Source organism: Coccinella septempunctata, chromosome 6 (assembly GCF_907165205.1).
Source record: "Coccinella septempunctata chromosome 6, icCocSept1.1, whole genome shotgun sequence".
In the NCBI taxonomy this organism is placed as follows: domain Eukaryota; kingdom Metazoa; phylum Arthropoda; class Insecta; order Coleoptera; family Coccinellidae; genus Coccinella; species Coccinella septempunctata.
In genome coordinates this window covers 14,887,191-14,911,961 of record NC_058194.1, presented here as the reverse complement: position 1 = coordinate 14,911,961, position 24,771 = coordinate 14,887,191, and the positions used below count along the sequence as shown (strand labels likewise).

At 37.0% G+C, this 24,771-nt stretch overlaps 1 protein-coding gene across 1 annotated transcript; it reads left to right on the top strand.

The window, feature by feature from the left end:
• Nucleotides 1–4,625: 4,625 nt before the first annotated feature.
• On the top strand, nt 4,626–24,329 carry LOC123315366 (WD40 repeat-containing protein SMU1). Its single transcript, XM_044901031.1, has 10 exons — nt 4,626–4,763; nt 4,820–4,886; nt 8,014–8,157; nt 8,213–8,327; nt 8,381–8,799; nt 9,499–9,722; nt 9,891–9,992; nt 10,272–10,455; nt 10,511–10,663; nt 23,987–24,329. The coding sequence occupies exons 1-10, from the start codon at nt 4,738–4,740 to the stop codon at nt 24,083–24,085; spliced, it is 1,533 nt and encodes a 510-aa protein (XP_044756966.1). The 5' UTR covers nt 4,626–4,737; the 3' UTR covers nt 24,086–24,329.
• The last annotated feature ends 442 nt before the right edge of the window (nt 24,330–24,771 follow it).

The window sequence follows — 24,771 nt, the reverse complement described above, 5'->3', positions numbered from 1 at the left end:
TTGTCGTTAAATAACGTTGAATAAAGATCTCTACAGCTTTTTTGATCGGCATTCTGAGTTAACTTTGGTTCATTGACAAGATAGTCATCAAAATGAGCAAAATTTAGAAGATATTCTCTTTTCCTAAAGTTGAAAGAATATTTTTTGTCTCGTACAATTAAAAATATTGAGAAAAGATATTTCTGTTTGCATTCTTCATTTCATGTTTTCCACTAGTGTGTGTAATTCGAAGTTTAATGAAATTGGAAAGATATGGAAGGAATTACTCATTTCATTTCGACATTTTCTTAAAACCTCAAATTGTTCACTGGATTCAAAAAATAATACTATGTTTATTTATTTATATGATCTGGAAGGCGAGCTGTAAAGGGCGCGATGAAAACAGCTCTGTTAGGGGGCACAATAGACCTTAAGGTCGCAGTGAACTGTAACCCCTTCTCACTATATACTATATACTATATATATATTTATTTATATTGATTATCAGTTTTAGGATCAGATTATCGAGATTATTATTATGTAACTGAAAAATAATGACTGATTATGATGAATTTTCTTCCACGGAAACATGGCATTATTGAAGTTTCGGTTTCGGTTTCGGCCGTAAAAACTAGTTTCGGTCGGACTGAGATTGTCTTATCCTTGAACTACAAGAAGCTTTCATTTCTGCAAATCCAGAACTGGCATTCGTGTTTCTTGATATTGTTCCCATTTTCCTTCCATTTTCCTCTAAAACTCCAGTATTGATAACAGGTTTGGCACAGTATTGGCTATAATTACAACATTATTGAAGCAATTAAAATCTCGTTCTATTGTTCATCTCGAAACCAGGAAGAATGTTCATACAAAAAAGCATGATATAATAAGAAAAAGAGAATCTACTATAAATTTCAAGTTCACCACAAAACTAGAAGTAGTCAGAAATCTCTTGCAAAATACCAAACAAAGTGATAATCAGACAATAAAGCGAGTTAAATAAGTGGTAAACTACCTATCTTACCTCACTCGGGATGGCATCTTTTTTCAAATTTACGGTAAAAGTCGATTACCCTCATTATACTAAAGTCTGGAGTATAAATTACAAGAGAAGTGTAAATTGTTTTCAAGACCCAGTGCAACTCTCCACTGCTGTCGTCTGGTTTTATTTCTGGGAAATCTAAAATTGAAATCAATTATTTGATTGTATAAACTCAACATTTCAATCCCATTATTAGATGGGATTCAAACAAAATTCGACCCTGGCGTCCCCTAACTCCCTCCCCTGATTTCATAAAGTCGTGAACTCAAACAAGAATAAAAAATCAAAAACTTACCAGAATAAATAAATCGCTTTCCTCTTTCGTGTATAAATTGCACTTCTATTTCAAACACACGCTTTTACGGCACATCGCTGCTTATTTTCCAAAATATTACGACGTGAATGATTGAAATAATATTTTGACAATTACAAGTACACACGCCGTCTTAGAAGCGATCTGGAGGGGAATGCAAGCGAAAATTCAGTTCATTGGTGGTTGCATGGAGTGGGAATAATTTGAAAAATGAACAGTCTGGAAAATAGCTTATGATCCATCTATTTAATCTATGGTAAGACTACACTCCGTACTTTTACTGGGAATCTCAGTTTCAATCCCCCTAATCCTTACCCCATTCTGGGAGTACAAATTCCGGTCGGCGTGCAAACCCATTGGAAGGCGAAAACCAGAGTGGTAAACCCCTATTTCACCCTTTTCCCTTCATCCTTTTTGGGTTTCTCTCTGCTGTGAGTACGATTTCTGTCAGAGTGCAAACCCATGGAAGCAGAAAGCAGAGGAGAGAATCAATTCCCTGCCCCATACTTTGTTCTCCCCATACCTGCAATCCTGTAATTTTGAGACTGAGCCCCGTCTCTGTTCCGTGTATGTCTTGGTCACAGATTACAGAGTAGAGTGGTCTTGGTTCTGACTGGCGAACGAATCCTTACCAGCCGTGATACGCTTGAGATCTGATACCAAAGAGGAACCTTCCTCTTTGCTGATACCCATTTTTCTTTTCCGTTTTATTCACTCCGTGAACTTACCACAGTTGTATTAACTTATTTAGTGCGTAAAGTAGTCTGTATTATTTAACTCATCGTGTTACGCTTATCACTCAGCTGAATTAATAATAGTGTTGTTGTGTTCCTTATTACGAGTCAACGAATAAATTTGTGAACTTCGATTTTGACTTTCATTGTTTATCGCTAACACCCCAGATAATCTGACATTACCTTAACGCCGAACCTTGTCTTCGACTTGAAGCTACCAGGGTAGGTTTACTATTTTCCCTTCAAAGAATAGCTGGCGCTCGAGATACCGGAGAAAAGGGCGTTACATAATGCATAATTTGAAAATAAAATCTCTTTTCATGATTTAAGCACTGTGAACATTTTCAAGTTAATTGATTGAATCTACTTCACACAATTTCTCCAATTAATGTACTCCAATTTTATTGCAGGTGCTTGAGTTCCTAAGTGTCATGAAGCAGATTATGTATGTTAGTACCAGTAGGGTATAAAGAAGTTCAGAAAAGAGTTGAATTATTTCGAAATATCTACTCGAACGTACAACAATATAAAATGAGGATATTCTATATATTATTTTCACTACGAGTATAATTTTAGAACCAAAAAAAATTTGGAAATGTTTCTAATTTTTATCATCGAAAAAATTCATACTTTAAACTAGATAGTAAGAAGTTTCAAAAAAGTTTCATCATTCATCAAGTAGTCCCCTTTCAGGAAAAAAAATTGAACAATATGTTTTTATTTTATTTCTGCAGACTTAAAATAGAAGAGGACGGAGGGGAGGTAGGGGAAGAAGGGGAGGTAGAGGAAGAAGGGGAGGTAGAGGAAGAGGAGGAAGGAGAGACTTAAAATAGAAGAGGACGGAGAGGAGGTAGGGAAGAAGGGGAGGTAGAGGAAGAAGGGGAGGTAGAGGAAAAGGAGGAAGGAGAGACTTAAAATAGAAGTGGACGGAGAGGAGGTAGGGGAAGAAGGGGAGGTAGAGGAAGAAGGGGAGGTAGAGGAAAAGGAGGAAGGAGAGACTTAAAATAGAAGAGGACGGAGAGGAGGTGGGGGAAGAAGGGGAGGTAGAGGAAGAGGAGGAAGGAGAGGTCGAGGACTACCTCCTCCTACAGGTGGATAACCTGTAAGTGTTTCACCTACTCCAGGAGCAGATCATGACCCAGCACGAAGCGAGGACAGACCGGCGGCGGATGCAGCTGCTTCTCAACAACCACCACCACCGCAAGAGGAGAGACCGGCGGTGGATGCAGCAGAGCAACCACCACCACCAAAAAATGAATAAAAAATATTCCGGCATTCGATTTTCCTTAATGATACCTATCTCTTTGCCCTATTTTACCAACTAAAAATTTAAATTTCAAATTGTCTAACCTGAGATGGTTTGACATTAGTCCTGTACCCTTTGTACAGGCATATTATACAGTTTATTTTGTAAAGTAGCACCAATAAATTATCTTATATCTTATCTTATCTTATTCCATCTTTTTGAAGCTAGCGAATAATAATTTCGATAATTCAGTAAATTTCATCTGGTGCTTTTCATATCATACCCAAAATTATTCTCTGCTTTATTCAAAAGCAGTTCTTTAGAGGCACGCCTCTTTTATTTTTTGGCAGCGAAGTTGATTTTATATTAAACAGTAGTACTTCAGTAGTCCGGGCAGATTTCATTGCCCGGACTATTGAGGCGTAAAGTAAAGAAGTTCAAGGGTGAAGGTTTGAAGATACTGTTAAAATGCGCCAATTCGGTGTTTCATACGAAAAAGGGTCGAAAAAGGGTTGTTTTCAAGGGGTGCAAGAAAAGTTTTTTACGAAATATACTGAATAGTCAACTATCATCTGAGTGAAAATCTCATTTTGACAGTCGTAAAAACATAGAAGGTGTGAAGAAAAATATTCGCGCTTCATAGCGTCAAATCGGAGTTTTATACGGAAAAGGGTAGTCTGCAAAAGGTGCAAGAAAAGTTTTTCACGGAATATGAATTCTGAATAGTCAACCACCATCTGAGTGAAAATCGCATTTTGACAGTCGTTAAAACGTTATAGAGAGAAGAATTTGCGCTTTATATTTATAGCGCCAAATAGGAGTTTTATACGGAAAAGGGTCGAAAAAGGATAGTCTGCAAGGGGTGCAAAAAATTTTTTCACAGAATATGAATCCTGAATAGTCTACAGTCATTTGTGTGAAAATCTTATTTCGACAGTCGTTTAAACTTAGAAGTTATATAGAAAAAACTTCGCGCCTAGACGATTTCAGTTCAATTTATCGAAAAATTATATCGAACAATTTTATTTTTCCAACGAATTGTTCGAATTATCAAATTTATATATACCGAACATCAAATATTTATATTCTTTCAACAGCTAATCTCATTCCGTATTGCAGAAGCGACTTTTCGGCGATAATAAGAGAAGCGTACGCCACTGCCGGCCATCGCCACTTCGATTCTCTGTTCGATTCGATGTTCTGTGACTTCGGGCATCTTCGGGATTCTGTCAGCCAACTTCACACCGCTCTACTGGATCTCTTGTCAAAATCGAGGCACAGATTACAGAGAATCTGTAATATGCGAAACGAGGTCAGAGACAAACTCTGATTGAGGTTATGTTTGAATTAACCAAACAAACAGAAAAAGTTTTTCTGATCGTAGATTTATTTTGACTGATAATTTTTTCGTAATATTTAAGAGAAAATGTCTATTGAAATAGAATCAGCAGAGTGAGTTGAAACATAACATTATCTGAACTCAATTATTGATCCATATTTTTTTGCAGTGTTATTCGTTTGATACAACAGTATTTAAAGGAATCCAACCTTTATAGAACACTACACACTCTTCAGGTGAATATTGAGAAAGAAATATTCAATAGGCAAAACATAAGACACTTTTCTGAATGACTTTAGAGATGCACAACCGTTTTTATTCACCACAAAATGTTATTGGTCAATATCTAGCGAAAAATTCACAAACATTCTGATGATTTGTTATCCAAAGTCCATACTTACTAGAACAGCAATTCTGATAATCTTAAACTATATGGGAATATATTGAATGCAAGCACAGGCTAGGAAGTTATAAAGTAACTTCCAAGCTACATAATATAGTAGACCATGATTCAGTTTGATTTCATCACACAATCTCCAGAACAGAGAGGGTAGCATCTGTCCATACTCCTAGTTTGCTAAAACTGCATTTTTCTATCAAAATCGAAGTCAAAATGCATCAGAGAAGAAATATTTCTTTTAACTACAGTAACGAAGCTGATGGAAATTAAGGAATTAAAGTAGATGCCTAACGACATACAATGATAATCACATTTCACTAATCAGATTTCCATCAGCATTGATAAGAAGTCAGAATGAACTTTTCCAGAGCCCCTTCTCATAGGCACTGTTGGGGGCATGGAGCAATTGGATACATGTCATCATCTTTATTCCAAGGTTGCGTTCACAAACTTACTCAGAGCAAGCTCTGAGTAAGCTCTGATTACCCGAAGCGTTCACAAAAGTACTTTTAGTTCCTCAGAGTATGCTCTCTGAGCATGACCATACTCATACTCTACTCTCGGAGTAAGTTTATGAACACACCCCAGGAATTGTAAAAAGGGTATTGAATTGAATTGTTGCCTGTTAGGTGTCGTTGGAAGATTTCATATGACTTTTTAACCCTTGCCAGCATTCAATATATTCTGTTAATTTCATGCCTTTTATGTCTGTCCATAGAAGTTGTAGCAAATTTATGTGGAGCAGGGTAAATTTCACCTTGCTTTTCCATTTTGAAGGAATATTTAAAGAATGGAGAATACTTCCAGAGATCCGATAGATTTAGGTCAGAGTTTCTCAACCTTATTCTACCCACAGCCTCCTTCAAAATTTTTTATTTAAAAACAGCTATTGCTGTAGTTATATTCAAACTTCTAGGTTATATCAAGAAGATTTAGAAAGGAAGCACAATAAGAGATTGGGTCATTAGGGTATCTTTAGTGTGCTATAGCTATCATGAAATTAAGTCACGCCTTACTCACCAGTACAAGTATCTTCAGAACTTCTAATTAGTTAATCATTAGATTAACAACTTTTTCTCTTAAAAGTTGAAGTTATTTTAAATTGTCTTCTTCATAACAATATCCATTGTCTATGCTATGCCACTGCTAATATGGAACCCAGTTCTGTCAGTTGAGCTCGACCTCACCACTCAATATGTCATTACCCTACAAATCAGCTTTGAACAGAATTGCACCTCCTTTTATATCTTTTTCGGTAATATTATTTCATAGTTGTTGTAATGCAGGACATGACTCTTATCCTAGTTCTGGGATGAAAATGAAAGAAGAAAGAAAAATGATTTGATGGGAGCAATTAAATTGCTTATTTTAGTTATGTATTTTTATTGACATTCATAAGGAAGAGACGAATTTAGGACGTAACTAAAGTGGAAGTTGGATATGTTTCATTCTAAGGAATTTGTTTATATCAAGCTCAGTTTTTCTGAAAAGCAACAGTAAGTCTACACAGACACATTACATGAAGATTAGCCATTTTTCAGTTACCATTTGTTACAGAACAGAATTTATGTTCGCTAAATAAGAAGAAGAGAACGTTTAACAATCAATAGGAATCTCAGAAATGATCTGTTTATCAAAAAAACTCGAAGTTGATAATCCTAATTGTTTTTGGCAAAAACTGCAATTCGATGGCTAGAAAGATAACCTACTTATAGTATACCTACTAATTATAATCTAGGGACGCAAAATCCATATTATGATAGTATTTCGAATATGGGACCATTTTCGTTGAAAATTATCAATTGAGGAATTAAGCATATTATGAATGCATACTGCTATCAGAGTCTCTGCTGCTATATTCGCTATGAGATTTAGGAAATTTAATTGGGTTGGTTCCCGTTTCTCTGTCAGATGTCGCTACTGATATCCGCTATTGAAATGAAATAAAAGGAGCCGGCAATCCATTATGGTTGCGTTCACAAACTTACTCTGAGTAAGCTCTGATTCACGAAGCGTTCACAAACGTACTTTTAGTTCCTCAGAGTATGCTCTCTGAGCATACTTTTAGTTCCTCAGAGTATTCTCTCTGAGCATAGCCATACTCATACTCTACTCTCGGAGTAAGTTTGTGAACACACCCTATAATTTCAATTTCGTTGACGAAGGAGTTTTGTTGCTCTGACGATTTCAAATATGACCGAAACCATGGTCAGTATCTAATCTTTGTTGACGCAATGAAATTTCTGGAATACTTTGAGCGTAGTTTGTTGTAACGTAATGTTGTAAAACTCTGAAATGGTGTTGTCACTCAACCCACATTCCTAATTCAAACTTTTTATTAATATTTTGACAGTTTGAGGTACTTAGGACTATAGCTCCGTCCCTATTCTATGTAATAGATTACAATTTGGACTATGTCTAGTCAATAAATGAAACACTAAAAATTTTGTTTGTAAATAACCATATTATATACAGGATCCACGAAAACATAGATCTATTATCAAAACAGAAATTCATCAAAATCTTCATTTTTTTAAACACATTTTTTTTTCTCTTAATTATTTGAAACAACTAAAAGCGAACAAAAAATGTTTCAATAATGAACAGAAAAACTCGATAACCGTTGAGAATTCAGACATAATTGTGTTATCAAACTCATTTTCAAATTTAACAAGGAATTCGGAAATGTAAAAATATATAGGGTGTTCCACTTAAAATAACGAAGTTGACAGCTCTGAAGAAGAAACGAAACACTTTGTATAGTTTTAAATAATTTTAGGAGATGCTCCTACTCAAAAAAAGGGAAAGTTTTATTCGAAACTCCTTTTTGTAAAGTTAATAGAATTAGAGTAATCGACCGCTGCCCCATGGCGCGGACACCCTGTATATAAACAGATGGTTCCTTGAGAAATTTACATATTGGAAATGATTAAAATATATTAGTTGTAGAAAAAATTTTCTAGGAAGAAACTGGAGTTACTCTTAATACAGTGGATAGCGTTGATGGCTTTTGTGCAGATATTAATAATGGACACTGGGATACCGTATTGAAGGCAATACAGTCCTTGAAGTTACCAGATAAAAAACTTATCGATTTATATGAACAAGTTAGTATGGCTGCATATTGCCATAACTTGAACTAACTGAAAAATTAAATTTCAGATTGTTTTGGAATTGATTGAATTGCGTGAACTAGGTGCCGCACGATCATTATTGCGACAGACAGATCCAATGATTATGCTGAAACAAAATGAACCAGAGAGATATATTCACTTGGGTAAGTAAGATGTTATACATTTACTGAATTTTAATTCATTTTTTACTTTTCAGAAAATCTGCTTGCTAGGTCATACTTTGATCCACGCGAAGCTTATGCAGATGGAAGTAGCAAAGAAAAACGTAGGGCAGCTATAGCTCATGCTCTTTCTGGAGAAGTATCAGTGGTTCCATCATCTCGACTTTTGGCATTATTGGGCCAGGCATTGAAATGGCAGCAACACCAAGGTCTGCTGCCCCCTGGAACCACAATTGATTTATTCAGAGGAAAGGCAGCCATAAGAGATCAGGAAGACGAACAATTTCCTACGCAAATGGCAAAACAAATCAAGTTCGGTCAAAAATCCCATGTTGAATGTGCTAGGTTCTCCCCTGATGGTCAATATCTAATTACGGGTAGCGTGGATGGTATCATAGAAGTTTGGAATTTCACAACAGGGAAAATAAGAAAAGATCTCAAATATCAAGCACAAGTAAGTGTATTTATTGGAGTTGAATGATCATTTATGTGCCATGAAAGTTTTTCTACTTCAATCAGTCGAAAGACCCAAATTGTAGCTTTTGTATAAAAGCAAGATGCATTAGTTGAGCTCTAGTAGTATTCGAGAAAGATCCTGGATGGCGATTTTCGTTTTTTGGAGTCTACTTGTCTAGAATGTGAACTGCAAAAGTTAAGATCTATATAGTTTCGCGATTGAACCACCATTCAAAGCACTATTTCCAGTCAGAAGATGATAGCTCTAAAACATGCTTCATCTCACTTTATCTTTTATTAATAAAAACAAGAAGAAATTGGGTGCCAAGTTGGGCTGATGACAGTGATGTCCTATCAATTCGATTTTTTTCTTGTTTATTATGATGTGTGTTAGCTTGTATTGGTGATGCAAAATCATTCGTCGTTTGGAATTGGTTTCTCTCGATCGACCGATGGTTAAGCTGAGATGATTTTCCAGAGGTACAGTTGCCATATGACCGGTTTTAATGAAGAAATATGCCACCTTTTGCTTTTTAATGCTTCGAGAATGAGTAACTCTGTTAGAGAATTTTGGTGAAATTCCCCAAAAAACCTCAAATAAATGCATAAAATTAAATTACATCCAAAGTCCGAATTTCCTCCCCATTTTGTTAAAAATTTTAGGAACCCCCATAAAAACAAGAATATTTTTTTCTAGGATAATTATATGGTAATGGAACATGCTGTTCTCTGTTTAGCCTTTTCAAGAGACAGCGAAATGCTGGTTTCTGGATCACAAACAGGTGGTATTAAAGTGTGGAGAATCAGTTCAGGACAGTGTTTGAGAAAAATTGAAAAAGCGCATAGTAAAGGTATAACCTGCCTACAATTTTCACGAGACAACAGCCAAGTACTGAGTGCATCATTTGACCATTCTATCAGGTGAATTATAAGTTTTTCAATGTATAGCAGCTAACTAAAAATAATTTCAATGATTGGTGAATAGAGGATAAACTTCGAATTGTACTCAAGAAATAAGCCCTACTCAAGAAGTGTGTGTTCAACACAAAGTAAGTTCTGTCTGGTATCACTTGAAATTTGTTATTTCAGGCTGCATGGACTGAAATCAGGAAAAACTTTAAAGGAATTCAGAGGACATTCATCGTTTGTGAATGAAGTTATATTTACTCAAGATGGACATAATGTATTGAGGTGAGTGATATTTGAAAGGAAACATAACTTGCATCTCAAAAGCTTTTGAAACTTATTAAAAAAAAAATTTAAACTGAATTAGATGATTTTCACTTCGATTTAACCACAACAGGAGTTGCGCTATCGAAATTGCATCTTCTGATGGGTTAAACTATATATATGTGCAGTTGTCAACAAAGTTATCGTAGTGTGAATCATGTTTTTAGTTTAATTATGGATTTTAATCAAGTATCAGCCACATTAGTTCACTATAACTTATTCATTCCTATATCATAACAGCGCCTCTTCAGATGGGTCAGTTAAAGTTTGGAATCTAAAAACAACAGAGTGTATAAGTACATTCAAATCATTTGGAGCCGGTGATACAACTGTGAACAACATACACAATTTTGCCAAGAATCCAGAACATTTTGTTGTTTGTAACAGAAGTAACACAGCTGTTATTATGAATCTTCAAGGACAAGTAAGATTTTGCATCTTAGATGAATAGTTTATAATACTCAGCCTTATATTTTCAGATTGTGAGATCCTTTGCTAGTGGTAAAAGGGAAGGTGGTGACTTTGTTTGTTCCACTGTATCTCCAAGAGGCGACTGGATATATTGTGTTGGAGAAGATATGGTATTGTATTGTTTCTCCACAAATTCTGGAAAACTTGAGAGGACACTGAATGTGAGTATAGTAAATCAGTTGTTTAAATCTGAGGCCATTAATTCATTTCGCGCTACCGAAAGCTTACCGACCACCTTTATTGATAGCGCTTCCTAATCTGCTCCGTAAGCATAAACCGAGAACGCCGGTCTCGCACCGACAGAGGAGTGCACAGCATAGGGCGCACGGAGCGTAGTTTTATATATATGTAGTTGGGGAGCCGACGATGCTAAATCGGGATTGAGTCCGAGCGTCGTGGGCACCTAGTGGATTTTGAAGAATAGATGGTAGAAAGAAAAAAAGGTTCTATGATGTATGCACTTTCAGCGGTGAGGAAAGCGTCTGTAGGTTCTCAAAGATCGTCAGGTCTACATACTCGAGCGTGTCAGATTAGGGTACTGTATATCGTCGCCTTGGACGTGAATGGGTCTAATCCACTCAATATAAATTTCGAGTAAAACACATTTGAACTTTTTTCGCTCTAGAAAATCATTAACGCCTAGCTCACGACTAGAACTATAGAATTCAAGTCTCAGCTTGTCAAATTTGGGTTACTACTTTTGACTCCTATTGAATATTTCAAATCAGCCCTGTAGAAAACAGTAGTGGAACGGTCCAAGCCGCTAGGTTCTATGCACTTAAAAAATTTGTTCCTTAGATCTTTTAGCAATTTTGTTAGAACTCGACCAATAAGCTACAAATCGATTGAATGTCTTCACTACTACAAAATTTGAGCTTTTTTGAAGTTGTCTACAGTTCTAACTCAGAAAACCTAAAATTGTGGATTAGACCCATTCCCGTCCAAGGCGACGGTATGCCCTACGTGTCTCTGATAATAAATTCATGTTAATCTTACAGTTTGTGTGGTGAGGCTGGCCGTACGGAAGAGTTAAAAATAGTAGAAGAAAATGTTTTTCGAGCGTGTCAAGTTTTTAGAGGAAATGTTAATTGGATCCAAAGGGAGCTACTTTTCAAGGGACTGACAATTCGAATGTGACGCAAGGTCACAGCGGTTGTTTGAAAATGCAAAAAAAATCGTTACTTGTACTCTGTGTGACTCTATCAAACACAGTGGCGACAATTGGAAATTTAGCAAGAATATGGCGGCTTAGAAGCACAGATTTCAATGCTATGATCCCTAATTCGGAATGCGGATTGGCTCACATCACGTCACCTGACCAAATCCGTCATATTCTTGCTAAAACGATGAAAAATGAGACCACAATTGTCGCCACTGTCTCGTTAGAGTCACTGTACTTTTGTACATACTCGAGAGGGTCAGATTTTCATACAGATGGTTAATCTCGGTTGTGACCCATTAATCTGACCCTAATCAGGGGGGGGTTTTCTTAATCTGACAGTTTAAAGATGATTGTTCAAAAATCTGGGTGTTGAGATTTTTGGCAATTACTTAAAAGTGGACTGTTACCAAATGATTGAGTTGGAGATGGTAAAATAAAATCTTTATTGTATATCAAACACGTCACATAATAAATAGACACTCGCATGAAGTAAAATTATATACAACATCTAAACAGAGTGAACCTATTTACAAGTATTGAGAAGTTATTGAGAGAATTTGAGAGTAATGTTTCAATGAGAAAATCAACGTTGTATTTGCTTGAGAGAAAGAGCAGGTTGAGTGAATTTCATGTATCGAGTAACAAGATCAATTATTATGTGTTTGATAAGAATTGAGAGAAGTGAGATAGATCTACATCAAAACGTGTTTATGTATTTTGAGTTGCATAATAATTGAGCTTGATAGTTATGAATTGATGTGAGTGTTATCATGCAAGCACAACGTTTACAGTGATAGAGTTTACGATTTCATAAACTGTCTCGCTATCAGAAAAACAGAAGGTTGCAGTGACAACTTGAGAAGTTAGAGATATGTAATGTAGTGAGACAGGTGTAATGAGACAGAGTGAGAGAGATGATTACCAACGCTTACAGGAATAGCAAATCTATTAGAAAAGCAGAAGGTGTTTTATGAGAGTACATAAATTGAGGTGAGTTGTGTTACAAATGCAATGTAGAGAAATGAAATATTGTAAACGTAGAAAGAATTAATGAATAGTATTCATGATTGAGATGAAACAAGAAAAGCAGTTCATAACGTTAGATAAAAGAAATAAGGTATCATAAGTTTCAGGTGATAGAGACATGCAAAGTTTATAATAAATTATACTTATTGAGTTGAAATCAGGTTGGACCTCCTCGAGCGTTATCACAAACCAGTCTGTCCAAGAGAGTTAATTGAGTGTATTCCTTTGTTCGGAGTTCTGAGTGTATTGAGATGGATCTCGATCTGGTCTATGAGAAGCCTTCGAAGTGTCCAACTTGAGCGTAGAGGTACCTGAAACTTAAGAGGCCTGAGAAGTCTGATCGTAAGAGGTGTAAAACTAATCAAAGGTGACATGTATGCAAAATGGGAGTGAATACAACTATATAAGCTTCTACTAGAGTGGTGTGAAATGTGAACTTGGTGCTAAAATTAGAGAAATTAAAATGTGAGTGGTCTTCGAGGTGATGTGATTGTAAGCGAATGAAATATCGATGCATTTTGAGGAGGTTGAGACAGTTAAGCACATTGAGCACGTGGTTGATTGAGAGATTTAGAGAAAATTGAGAAAATATACATGCAACTATGATAGAGAGATGTAGAGCAGAATATTTCAAATGTAATTGTGAGAAAATGCATAGCGATGGAGTGAATGTTGAGAGGAAAATTATGTAGAATGATATTCTAACGTGACACATGCAAAAAATGATTACATTTTTTGTTGAGTGAAAAAAGTACTGTACCTTTTGAGATGTTAATTGATTGATTGTTATAATATAAAATAATATTATTAGATTTGAGCTGACTGAGAAAGTTGAGAGTGCACTAAAAAATCACGTTAAGAATTCACACCAAGTTCCAATTCACTTGAGCGAACGAAGAATCTAGAGAGAATTGAATCGAATTGAGCAGATTAAACAGGTTCCACCGGTTTTTTCGAACAGCTGATTTACAGCGATTTTAAGGTTACGTTCACAGAAACATGTAACGATAAACGTAGTCACTGAGTTGATAGAGTTGGGTTAAAAATTACTCCAATTTTTAACATTCCGGCCGCCATAATTAACGGAGTTGATTATAATCGAGTAGATCTTCGTAAATAATCCATTGTGAGGAAGTTGAGGTAATCCATCACTCCAGTGTCTGAGCTACTCAATCCACCCATAACTGGAGTGAAAAGACTGCTTTCAATCCTCAGAGTGTGGAGGAATGGATGAGATGGCTGCACTTGAGATGTGGGTAGTTGTGCCATGAGTTGTTGAGAGCGGTGCCACAGTGCCTTGCATGTAGAGTTGTTTGGTGAGTTTCATCTATAACCAAAGAAGTAAATTGAGAGTGTCGAGGAAGAATAATTGGATGCTTGCTATCTGGGTCGAGTTGAGAATGGGAAATTCGTCCGCCTACACGAATTACACCATTGTTGTCGAGGAATGCAGTAAGTCTACTGAATACATGTGAAGAGAGAAGTGGAGTGTGTGATTGAAGAGCCTTGAGTTCATGTGGAAAGTAGACTTTTTGAGTTGCCTTTATCCAGAAAATTCGAGATGCTTCCAAGTCAGTTGAAGTCAGGTGTGTGAGGTGTGCTGGATCCAGCTTGCGTTGGAGTCGTGCGAGAATCTTTGAACAAATAGAGGTGATTCTTAACAATTTATTCAAATTGGAATACCTGTAGATGAGATCCCATAAGTAGTCTGACGTAGTGGAGGTGAGTATGGAGATGACTGGTCTTGCTTCTGATTCATGGTCGATTGTCGGTGCCGGCTGACGATTTGGCCATGAATCTTCTGACTTGGAAAGCCATGGTGGTCCCGTCCACCATAGCGAGTGGTTGCGAAGTTGAGATGAAGTTAACCCTCGTGATGCACAGTCAGCAGGATTGTCTTTGCCGGAAATATACCTCCAATGGGCCCTTGGAGTTAGATCTTGGATTGTTGCAACTCTGTTCCGTACAAAGTCCTTCCAACGTGAAGGGTGAGTGTTGATCCAAGCTAGAGTGATTGAGGAGTCCGTCCATAGAGTGGTTGAGTGAATGTTGAGAGCTAAAACATTATGCGCATAATTAACGAGTCGAGAGAGGAGAAGAGCAGCTGATAATTCGAGTCTCGGGATTGTGAGTGGTTTTAAAGGCGATACTTTGGTTTTGGAGCAAAGCATTGTAACTTTGCATTCCTTGGACGGAGTTCGAACGAGAAGGTAGAGAACGGCTGAAATGGCGAGTTGAGATGCATCAGAGAAGCCGTGGAGTTGGATGAAAGAACCCTCTTGAGTGTTAATCCATCTTGGAATTGTGATGCTGGCCAGCTTGGAGAGATCTTCACTGATGTCGTACCATTTCTGTTGGAGTAGTTGAGGTAGAGGTTCGTCCCATGATAACTTTTGGAGCCATAATTCCTGCAACAACATTTTAGCCCTAATCGTAACAGGGGAGACTAAACCGAGTGGATCAAATATTTTTGCAATATGAGATAGAACTGATCGCTTGGTGATCAAAGACCCAGATAGATTGGAGCTGACTTTAAAAGTGAAATAGTCTTCTTGAGGGTACCAGATTAGACCTAACACTTTAGTTGAGTGAGAACCTTCATCGAATGAGATTGGAGTGGGTGTTGATTCTTCCTCTTGAGTGACGTGAGAGAGACTTGAGACGTTTGACTGCCATTTTGCTAGCGGAAGGCCGGCCGCCATGCAAAGGTTCTGGAGTTGTTTGGCAATTTCGAGAAGTTGATGTTCAGTATCTGCTCCACCACAAATATCATCAACATAACGACCTTTCGTTAATGGAGGAATGGCTAGTGGAAAGTTGTGACCCTCATCTTTGAGAAGTTGGAGAAGAACTCTGATTGCCAAAAATGGAGCTGATCTAGTTCCGTATGTGACTGTTGTGAGATGGTATGTCTTTACGTTGTTATTTGAGTCGAGCCAAAGGATGCTTTGAAGATCCCAATCATCAGGATGAACAAGAATCTGTCTGTACATCTTTGTGATATCTGTAGAGAAGACAAATTTAAATTTACGCACCCACATAAGAACATCAATCACGTCGAGTTGTAGTTTCGCTCCGGTGTGCATAATATCGTTGAGAGAAATGCCAGTCGAGGTGGGGCTGGAGCCGTTGAAGACTACTCGCAGTTTCGTTGTAGAGCTGTCTGTTTTGAGAACACCATGATGAGGAAGAAAATATCTTGAGTTGACCTTTTCTGACGAGACTGGTTGCATGTGCTGGAGGAGTTCATATTCATCGAGAAATTGGTGGTAGAGCAGAGAGTAGCCAGGATCCTTGTCGAATTTCCGAATCAAGGCTTGCAGACATCGGAAGGCTCGTTGTCTGGAAGAACCTAAGACGTCAATAGATGATTTCAATGGTAATCTTACCATGTATTTCCCTGAGGAGAGCCTAGAGTGAGTGGAGACAAAGTGGTTTTCACATTCTTGCTCGTCAGAGGTAAGATGTGAGGTAGACGTTGGTTGAATTTCTTCCTGTTCCCAAAACTTAGTGAGGAGATGATGAAGGTCTTCATCTTGAACAGTATGAAACATTGGAGATTGGATTGGAAGGCGTTCCTGTTCTTGACACACAGGTCCTAGGATTAGCCAGCCGAAGATTGAGAGTTGCGCGATTGGAGATGATGGAGGGCCTTTTTTCATCTGAGGAAGAACAACTGAGCCATATACATCAGCACCCAAAATGATGTCGACGGCTCTTGAGATGTGGTATTCTGGATCAGCTAACTTGAGATGCTGGAGATGTAGAGATTGTTGAAAACATGTACAGAAGGAAGGCAAATTAGAGAAAGATGATGAAAGAATGTGAGCATCAATATTTATGGTTTGATGGTCATACGTCGACTTGAGAGTGAGGGCGAGAGATCCCTGTGTCTTAGAAGTCTTTCCATGAATTCCCACAATTACAACATGCGACTTCCTTCTAGAGATGTTGAGTTTTCTGGCTAGATCTTGAGAGATGAAGGTCTTGCAGTTGTTCTTGAGTGTGTGACAGGTCTTGTACAGTCCATGTTGAGACGTTGGACAGCTTGGAGAAGATGTCCTTCATGAGTTGTAGTCTACTCATTTGAGTAGCGACTTTCAATTTGAGGTTGGTGGGAAGACCAGCCGAGCGAGTTTGAGGTCCCACATCAGGCTGCGAAGATGTGGAAGATCTGGATGATCGAGTAGGAGGGACCTGGAGTTGAGCGTCATCCTCTTTTGGAGATGGAGAAGATCTTCCCGACTTTTGAGACATGACCTTTTTTGAGATGAATGTGATGTGAATGAATGATTATTCCAACTCAACCATCCGGCCCGAAGGACCAAATGTTCAAAAATCTGGGTGTTGAGATTTTTGGCAATTACTTAAAAGTGGACTGTTACCAAATGATTGAGTTGGAGATGGTAAAATAAAATCTTTATTGTATATCAAACACGTCACATAATAAATAGACACTCGCATGAAGTAAAATTATATACAACATCTAAACAGAGTGAACCTATTTACAAGTATTGAGAAGTTATTGAGAGAATTTGAGAGTAATGTTTCAATGAGAAAATCAACGTTGTATTTGCTTGAGAGAAAGAGCAGGTTGAGTGAATTTCATGTATCGAGTAACAAGATCAATTATTATGTGTTTGATAAGAATTGAGAGAAGTGAGATAGATCTACATCAAAACGTGTTTATGTATTTTGAGTTGCATAATAATTGAGCTTGATAGTTATGAATTGATGTGAGTGTTATCATGCAAGCACAACGTTTACAGTGATAGAGTTTACGATTTCATAAACTGTCTCGCTATCAGAAAAACAGAAGGTTGCAGTGACAACTTGAGAAGTTAGAGATATGTAATGTAGTGAGACAGGTGTAATGAGACAGAGTGAGAGAGATGATTACCAACGCTTACAGGAATAGCAAATCTATTAGAAAAGCAGAAGGTGTTTTATGAGAGTACATAAATTGAGGTGAGTTGTGTTACAAATGCAATGTAGAGAAATGAAATATTGTAAACGTAGAAAGAATTAATGAATAGTATTCATGATTGAGATGAAACAAGAAAAGCAGTTCATAACGTTAGATAAAAGAAATAAGGTATCATAAGTTTCAGGTGATAGAGACATGCAAAGTTTATAATAAATTATACTTATTGAGTTGAAATCAGGTTGGACCTCCTCGAGCGTTATCACAAACCAGTCTGTCCAAGAGAGTTAATTGAGTGTATTCCTTTGTTCGGAGTTCTGAGTGTATTGAGATGGATCTCGATCTGGTCTATGAGAAGCCTTCGAAGTGTCCAACTTGAGCGTAGAGGTACCTGAAACTTAAGAGGCCTGAGAAGTCTGATCGTAAGAGGTGTAAAACTAATCAAAGGTGACATGTATGCAAAATGGGAGTGAATACAACTATATAAGCTTCTACTAGAGTGGTGTGAAATGTGAACTTGGTGCTAAAATTAGAGAAATTAAAATGTGAGTGGTCTTCGAGGTGATGTGATTGTAAGCGAATGAAATATCGATGCATTTTGAGGAGGTTGAGACAGTTAAGCACATTGAGCACGTGGTTGATTGAGAGATTTAGAGAAAATTGAGAAAATATACATGCAACTATGATAGAGAGATGTAGAGCAGAATATTTCAAATGTAATTGTGAGAAAATGCATAGCGATGGAGTGAATGTTGAGAGGAAAATTATGTAGAATGATATTCTAACGTGACACATGCAAAAAATGATTACATTTTTTGTTGAGTGAAAAAAGTACTGTACCTTTTGAGATGTTAATTGATTGATTGTTATAATATAAAATAATATTATTAGATTTGAGCTGACTGAGAAAGTTGAGAGTGCACTAAAAAATCACGTTAAGAATTCACACCAAGTTCCAATTCACTTGAGCGAACGAAGAATCTAGAGAGAATTGAATCGAATTGAGCAGATTAAACAGGTTCCACCGGTTTTTTCGAACAGCTGATTTACAGCGATTTTAAGGTTACGTTCACAGAAACATGTAACGATAAACGTAGTCACTGAGTTGATAGAGTTGGGTTAAAAATTACTCCAATTTTTAACAATGATGGTAAAGAATGTTTTAAAAGATCTCCCTTTCTGTACCTGTAATCGTTTCTGTATTCATTATGAAAGTTCTAGATAATAAAATTCTATACAACTTTTGTCTGAAGCAATTTTACATACTCTTAACCGTTTTCGAGTTAGAGGACGATAAGGACGAGGAGCTTATTCACACATGCGAAAGGCCAAGGTCAATGTAGAAACCCAGTCTAATGTACATTCATCGCCATATATCTCGAAAACGTTCAAACGTAGAAAAAATTGCTTCGGACAAAATTTGTAGAAAATGTTATGCTCTACAACTTTTATAATGAATGCGAAAACCATTTGAAGCCCAGGAGGGGAGATAATTCAAAAAAAGTGATTATTGTAACCTGTATGGCCAATTTTTATCGTTTCGGCTTGTTGAAACTGTCAGAATATATTTTTCCGTTATTTTTCAAAACAAGAAGAAAAGCCACTGCGCTCGAGAATGTACACGTGACGCTTTTTGTTGCAAGTTTGGCGCGCTCCCACACATTTTCGTCACGCTTGAATTGTCAGATTAAGAGTATGTATGCGTTTAAAGATGTAATTAACCACATACATATATCTTAATCTGACACGCTCTAGTAAATCCCGAATTTTCCTCTTGGGCTCCCCAACTAATAGGCATCATCCTATCCTATGTACAGGCATAAAGAATGGACGTTTTTCAAATGCAAAACGAAGGATAATAATGAATGATGTGTCGTTCATCTTTGCACTTTTTCACCGTACTAATGAGGGCCGAAAGCCCGAAACACGGTTAACATTTCTTAGAGGGTTACGTCCGTTAAATTTCTTCTATTTGATTCTCTAACGGTTAGTATTCTCCCCCTGTAAGGACGAGAGAGGTGGGGGAGGGTGCTGTTCGAATCGTGGGTTCCTAGCAGTAGGGTACGAGAAGGGTCAAGGAATTATTTCATTTTCAATCCCGGCTTATAAGTCGCAGACGTCATTTCTTCGAGGTTATGAACACGACAAAACACACACACAGTTGAGCAATGTCACATAGAGAACTCCGATTTGTTAAAATCAGCTAAGTGATCGTTGCCGTGGGGCACAGTAGCTTTTCACTCCATTGATTCGCATGCTGTTTTGGTCGAGTATTGTATGTTGTGCCTGTTCTTAGAAGAAATGTTCTTCTCGACGTTTGATTAGAGTGATTAGACTATAACTTTCTCAGAATTCCTTTTTTACAATGATAATAAAAAGTTTTTTCCCACGACAACGAACCGTCAGCTGATTTTTTCGATCGGAAAAGGAACCGGAAAAGCATCGTCAGGAATTTTGTTGACGAAAGGCGTTCTGGTAAATGACGAAAAGTAAATTGTGCTTTATGTGTTTGAAATAATTTCACTTTGAAAATAGCATGATGATTATACACTGCGCAAAAATATAACGCACATTCTGAAAATCTCAATTTGAAAGTTCACTCTACATTGACTTCATAACTTATTTTTTATGTTCTCTCGGGAAGGTTTTGAACGAAACAAGACACATTAAATGGAAGAAAAATTCAGGATTTCACCGAATCTTATGTGAAAGAAGAGAAATGAACAATTTTCAAAATACTGAAATGCTGATAGGTGATTTAATACTTGGTATTTCCACCCCTTGCGTTAATTACAGCTCGGCATCGACGGTTTATACTCAAAATGAGTGATCTTAAAATGTTCTGATCTAATCCTTCCCAGACTTCTCCGAGTTGGATTCCTAAGTCATTAAGAGTAGCTGGATGATTTTCTGAACTTCTCAGCCTTCTATTGAGGTTGTCCCAAACCTGCTCAATCGGATTGAGATCTGGACTTCTTGCTGGCCATTCCATTCGAGAGACTTCAAGCTCTTCAAGGTACTCCTGAACGATGCGCGCACGATGGGGTCTGGCATTATCGTCCATAAAAATGAAATTTTCACCAATGTATGGGGCAAATGGCACTACATGCTCTTCAAGAATGTTCCTTATATACTTATCAGCATTCATAGCCCCATTATCAACGACCACTAGGTCTGTGCGAGCAGTCAAAGATATTCCACCCCATACCATAATCGATTTTCCCCCGAAACCAGTAGTATTCAGGAAATTGCACTGAACATATCTTTCATGTGGACGTCTGTATACAAGGGAACATCGATCACAATGGTAGAGGCAGAATCTAGACTCATCTGTGAAGAGAACTCTTTCCCAATCGGCCTCTTCCCAATGGATATGCTCTCTCGCAAAATCCAAACGCGCCCTTCGATGGGCTGGGGTAAGAGCTGGGCCTCTTGCCGCGACTTCATGAGTTTGCTCAAGCTGAATTTGAAGGAGGCGAGCGGTTGCAAACCCTTTTTTCAACGAAGAAACTCTCAAGTAACGTTCTTGAATGGCAGTTGTTACCCGTGGTCTACCCTGTCCTGGTCTTCGGACATTCATACCTATCTCCCTGAATCGCTGCAACATTCTGGACACACTTGTATGGGAAACTCCAAACCTTTCTGCAATTCTTGTGTATGTCCACCCTTCTTCTCGCAAAACTACCTCTTAGGCACATTCCTCTTGGGTGAAATTGCGTGTTTCGCGTTGCATAGCGATAGAGTGTAGAAAATCAAACGAAAGAAAAACTATTGATCACTAGAATTGATCGAGAACAACTGATTTTAGAATGGAGCCAATACATTCAAAATCTGATGATATCATCTTTTTTTATTCCTGCTGGGAAAAAACATCTGTATTGAAGAAAACCGTTGAAAGTGAATAACATATGCATGCATAATTCTGATAAAAATAATTATCATGGAGAACACCTTCAGTTGTAGAATAAATTTGAGATTTCCATAATGTGCATTTTTTTGCGCAGTGTATTTTCAAAATTCAAATGATTGATATTATTATCTGATGATTATCATGTTATTAAACGAAATTTGATTTCTGTTTCAAAACCTACCAAAAACTGAACTTCGCTTTCCATAATATTGATAAAAGAATATAAAAGTAAGAAGAAATATGCAAAAACTCTGGAAAAGATATTGTCCGTGACTTCCGACTTACCATACAGAATATTTTAGCAAAAACTGTTCATGCTATATCAGTTTGGAGGAAAAATCAGTCCGCGAAAATTATGTATGGGATTGCAATGATGGACATCTTGCTGAAATCTGTTTATGATAAAACCAAGTTCCATCTGAAAAATCATTTTTTAATTTGAGAAAAGAAATTGTAGGTTTTATTAGGCTATTTTCATCATTGTGGATCCTTCTCTCTAAATAGATGGATCAGAGGCGGTGGATCTCACCATTCCATGGCCTGCCAGATTCATAGAATTAAATAGTATAGGTTAATTTGTATTCAAGGAGGAATCTGAAATCTCCAGTTTTCCTTTGTAATTTGTTGTAGTTTTTGTTATGGTTATCTTCCGAGTTTTTCTTATTGTATTAATATTATGTAGATATAACAATTTAGTGATGGTTGATAGATTTTTAGAAAAATGATTAGATATTGCATGAATCGACTGAATAGTCAACATCTGTATTAATATAAGAGAGAATAGTTTGAAACAATTTCTTCTTCGAATTATGAGTGCCTGAATAACTTTTTTAAAGTAATAACAGAATAATGCCTGAATACGACTGGCGAATGCTTACCGAAACTTTATAGTGAATGTTCCAAACTGATGGAAATAGCTGAATCAATCATACAATAAATTTACCATTGTTTCACGTCGATTAAGCTGAAGAAATCCAATAATGTTTAACTCCAAAGAAAGTCGCCAATTTTTTGATGAAATTGCAATACCGAATATCTATAAGTATACAGATTCTCGCCGATCAGTAGGTACACCAGTACTTAAACTGAGTTTTCTCGGAGAAAATAATTCAATCATTTGCAATGTGCTTGAAATTACAAATTACATGACTAATTATACGATGTCATTAGTTATATCTCTTCAATTTTCAAAAGAAAGGTATATTCAAATCTGTTTCATAATAGCTATCATTATTGTACCTCGAACACGACACGAATAAGTTGAATCCGAAAGTATAAGTGATAACTCCGACTTATAACTCGGGATCTCGAGTTCCCGGGAGATCTATAATAAGGCAGTATTGAAAATCAAATAATTCCTTGGCCCTTCTACGCCTTGTTAGTAGGGATGGCTGATAGCATGATAGCTAAATTTCATTTGAACAGGGGCGGATTGTTCTTGTGACAGAGACGTGGTTATTCCAAAATTCTTCAATGTTATATATGCCCCATTGTACTGTACTAGTTAGCATTTCATGAAGTGAGTTTGCACATTGGGCACAGGGAATAGAGTTCACGCAATAAGGGCTACCGTTTTTGTGCTTATCAGTTGGCGCCACTTTAGTGTTGGGTCCTCAACATTGACAAACTACTCCAAGATTAGTTTGTTTATGATGATGTGAGACTTATCTATTCACATATCATAATATTGAAGAAATAGAATATAGGATTTGACGTCACTTGAGGGGCAAACAAATATTCTATGGCAATTGCAAATTATACGAGTCAAAATTGTCGATAATATTGTAATTTTTCTCTCAAACCGTACTTTCAGATCACCACTGACGGATAAATAATTTTTGCTGAACATTTTCTCAAAAAATGCATAAGAATTGATAAAAACTACTTGATACACAAAAACATGAACTTAACCAACACTCGTGTGCACGTCAGCGGTCCTATCAAAGTCTGCGAAAAAATGCCCTATTGAAATATTTGGTTACAAACCGATATCTTGTTCGTAAATCAATTCCTGCCAACGATTTGGCTATACTTTTTTCCACATTATAGAACGCGTATTTTATCAGTATTGCTGTAACAGATATATGGAGGACATAGACTCATTAATAATAGTATTATTGAGTATATGCTGGAGACATACTCATGCTACACTAGCGCCTCTAGCGGAGAATTCATATGCAATTGTCCTTGCATGGCTTAGCGCTACCCCTTTCTGTCAACGAATGAAATTTTTTTTAGATAACACATTAAATGACGTTTCAAGACAACAATTAACCCTCCCTCACTTTCTCTAATGAGAAGCGTCGACGACTTCTTTTGCTCATTTTGTTGAATAAAAACTATTTGTTGTCTTGACAATCCATTTTTGCATGGATTGTCATGATTCAAATAAATTTGAAATCTTAGAACACACGTTCTAAGTTTGAAATAGTATCGTAAATATCTGAATTATTTTCTTTCAGATTCATGAGAAAGATGTCATAGGAATAGCACATCACCCACATCAAAACTTGATATGTTCGTATAGTGAAGATGGACTTGTTCGTTTATGGAAACCGTAAATGGATTCTCGATTTCAGGAGAAAGTTTTTTAGTTCGTTCATTTTGAGTTGAATGTGTAATATATTTTTATCAGTTACAGTCGAATTACGAAATAAAGGTAAATTCGAAATTCATAATAACTGAATGGACTATGTTGATTGCATCTTCGTATAACCTAACACTTGAGTCCTATTTTGTACATTCTTTTATAATTTGATTTCGACTTCCTGAAGACTTTTGAAAAATATATGTATTGGAATCTGATCCTCTCTTTTGTTTTCTTTGAAATTCTCATTATTGAACAATGGAATTTAGTTATTAAAAAAATACTGTGAATTATCTGCATGTTTGACGTCTTTGTCAGCTATTAGTCTAGCCAGGATGTGATCATAAAAGGTTTGTTCGTAGAGTGGTTCACAACTGTTGTGAACCACTCTACGAACAAGCCTATAGATCGTAGGTACTAGGTACAGTGTCGTCTTCGTTCTGAATGCCGCATTAATAAATAATGAAACGGGTTGTCCGAACGTTTGGCGTTCTGCTTTTCGATCTCTGGCTTTCGGCGTATATCCATACGGGAATTTTGTAATAAAATTTTCACCGCCCCACACCAAGCATCTGCAGCTGCCACGACCTAACCTTCAGGTCATTATAGAACTGCTGATAGATCTCTGTCGGTTGCGAAAGCATCTCTGTGACTGTAACT

Excerpts from the sequence above, each read along its gene's own strand:
- LOC123315366 (XM_044901031.1), top strand. The coding sequence starts at position 4,738 with ATGTCTATTGAAATAGAATCAGCAGA. Across the intron at positions 4,887-8,013 it reads GAACACTACACACTCTTCAG|GAAGAAACTGGAGTTACTCT; the intron begins GTGAATATTGAG and ends AAAATTTTCTAG. Across the intron at positions 8,328-8,380 it reads AGAGAGATATATTCACTTGG|AAAATCTGCTTGCTAGGTCA; the intron begins GTAAGTAAGATG and ends TTTACTTTTCAG.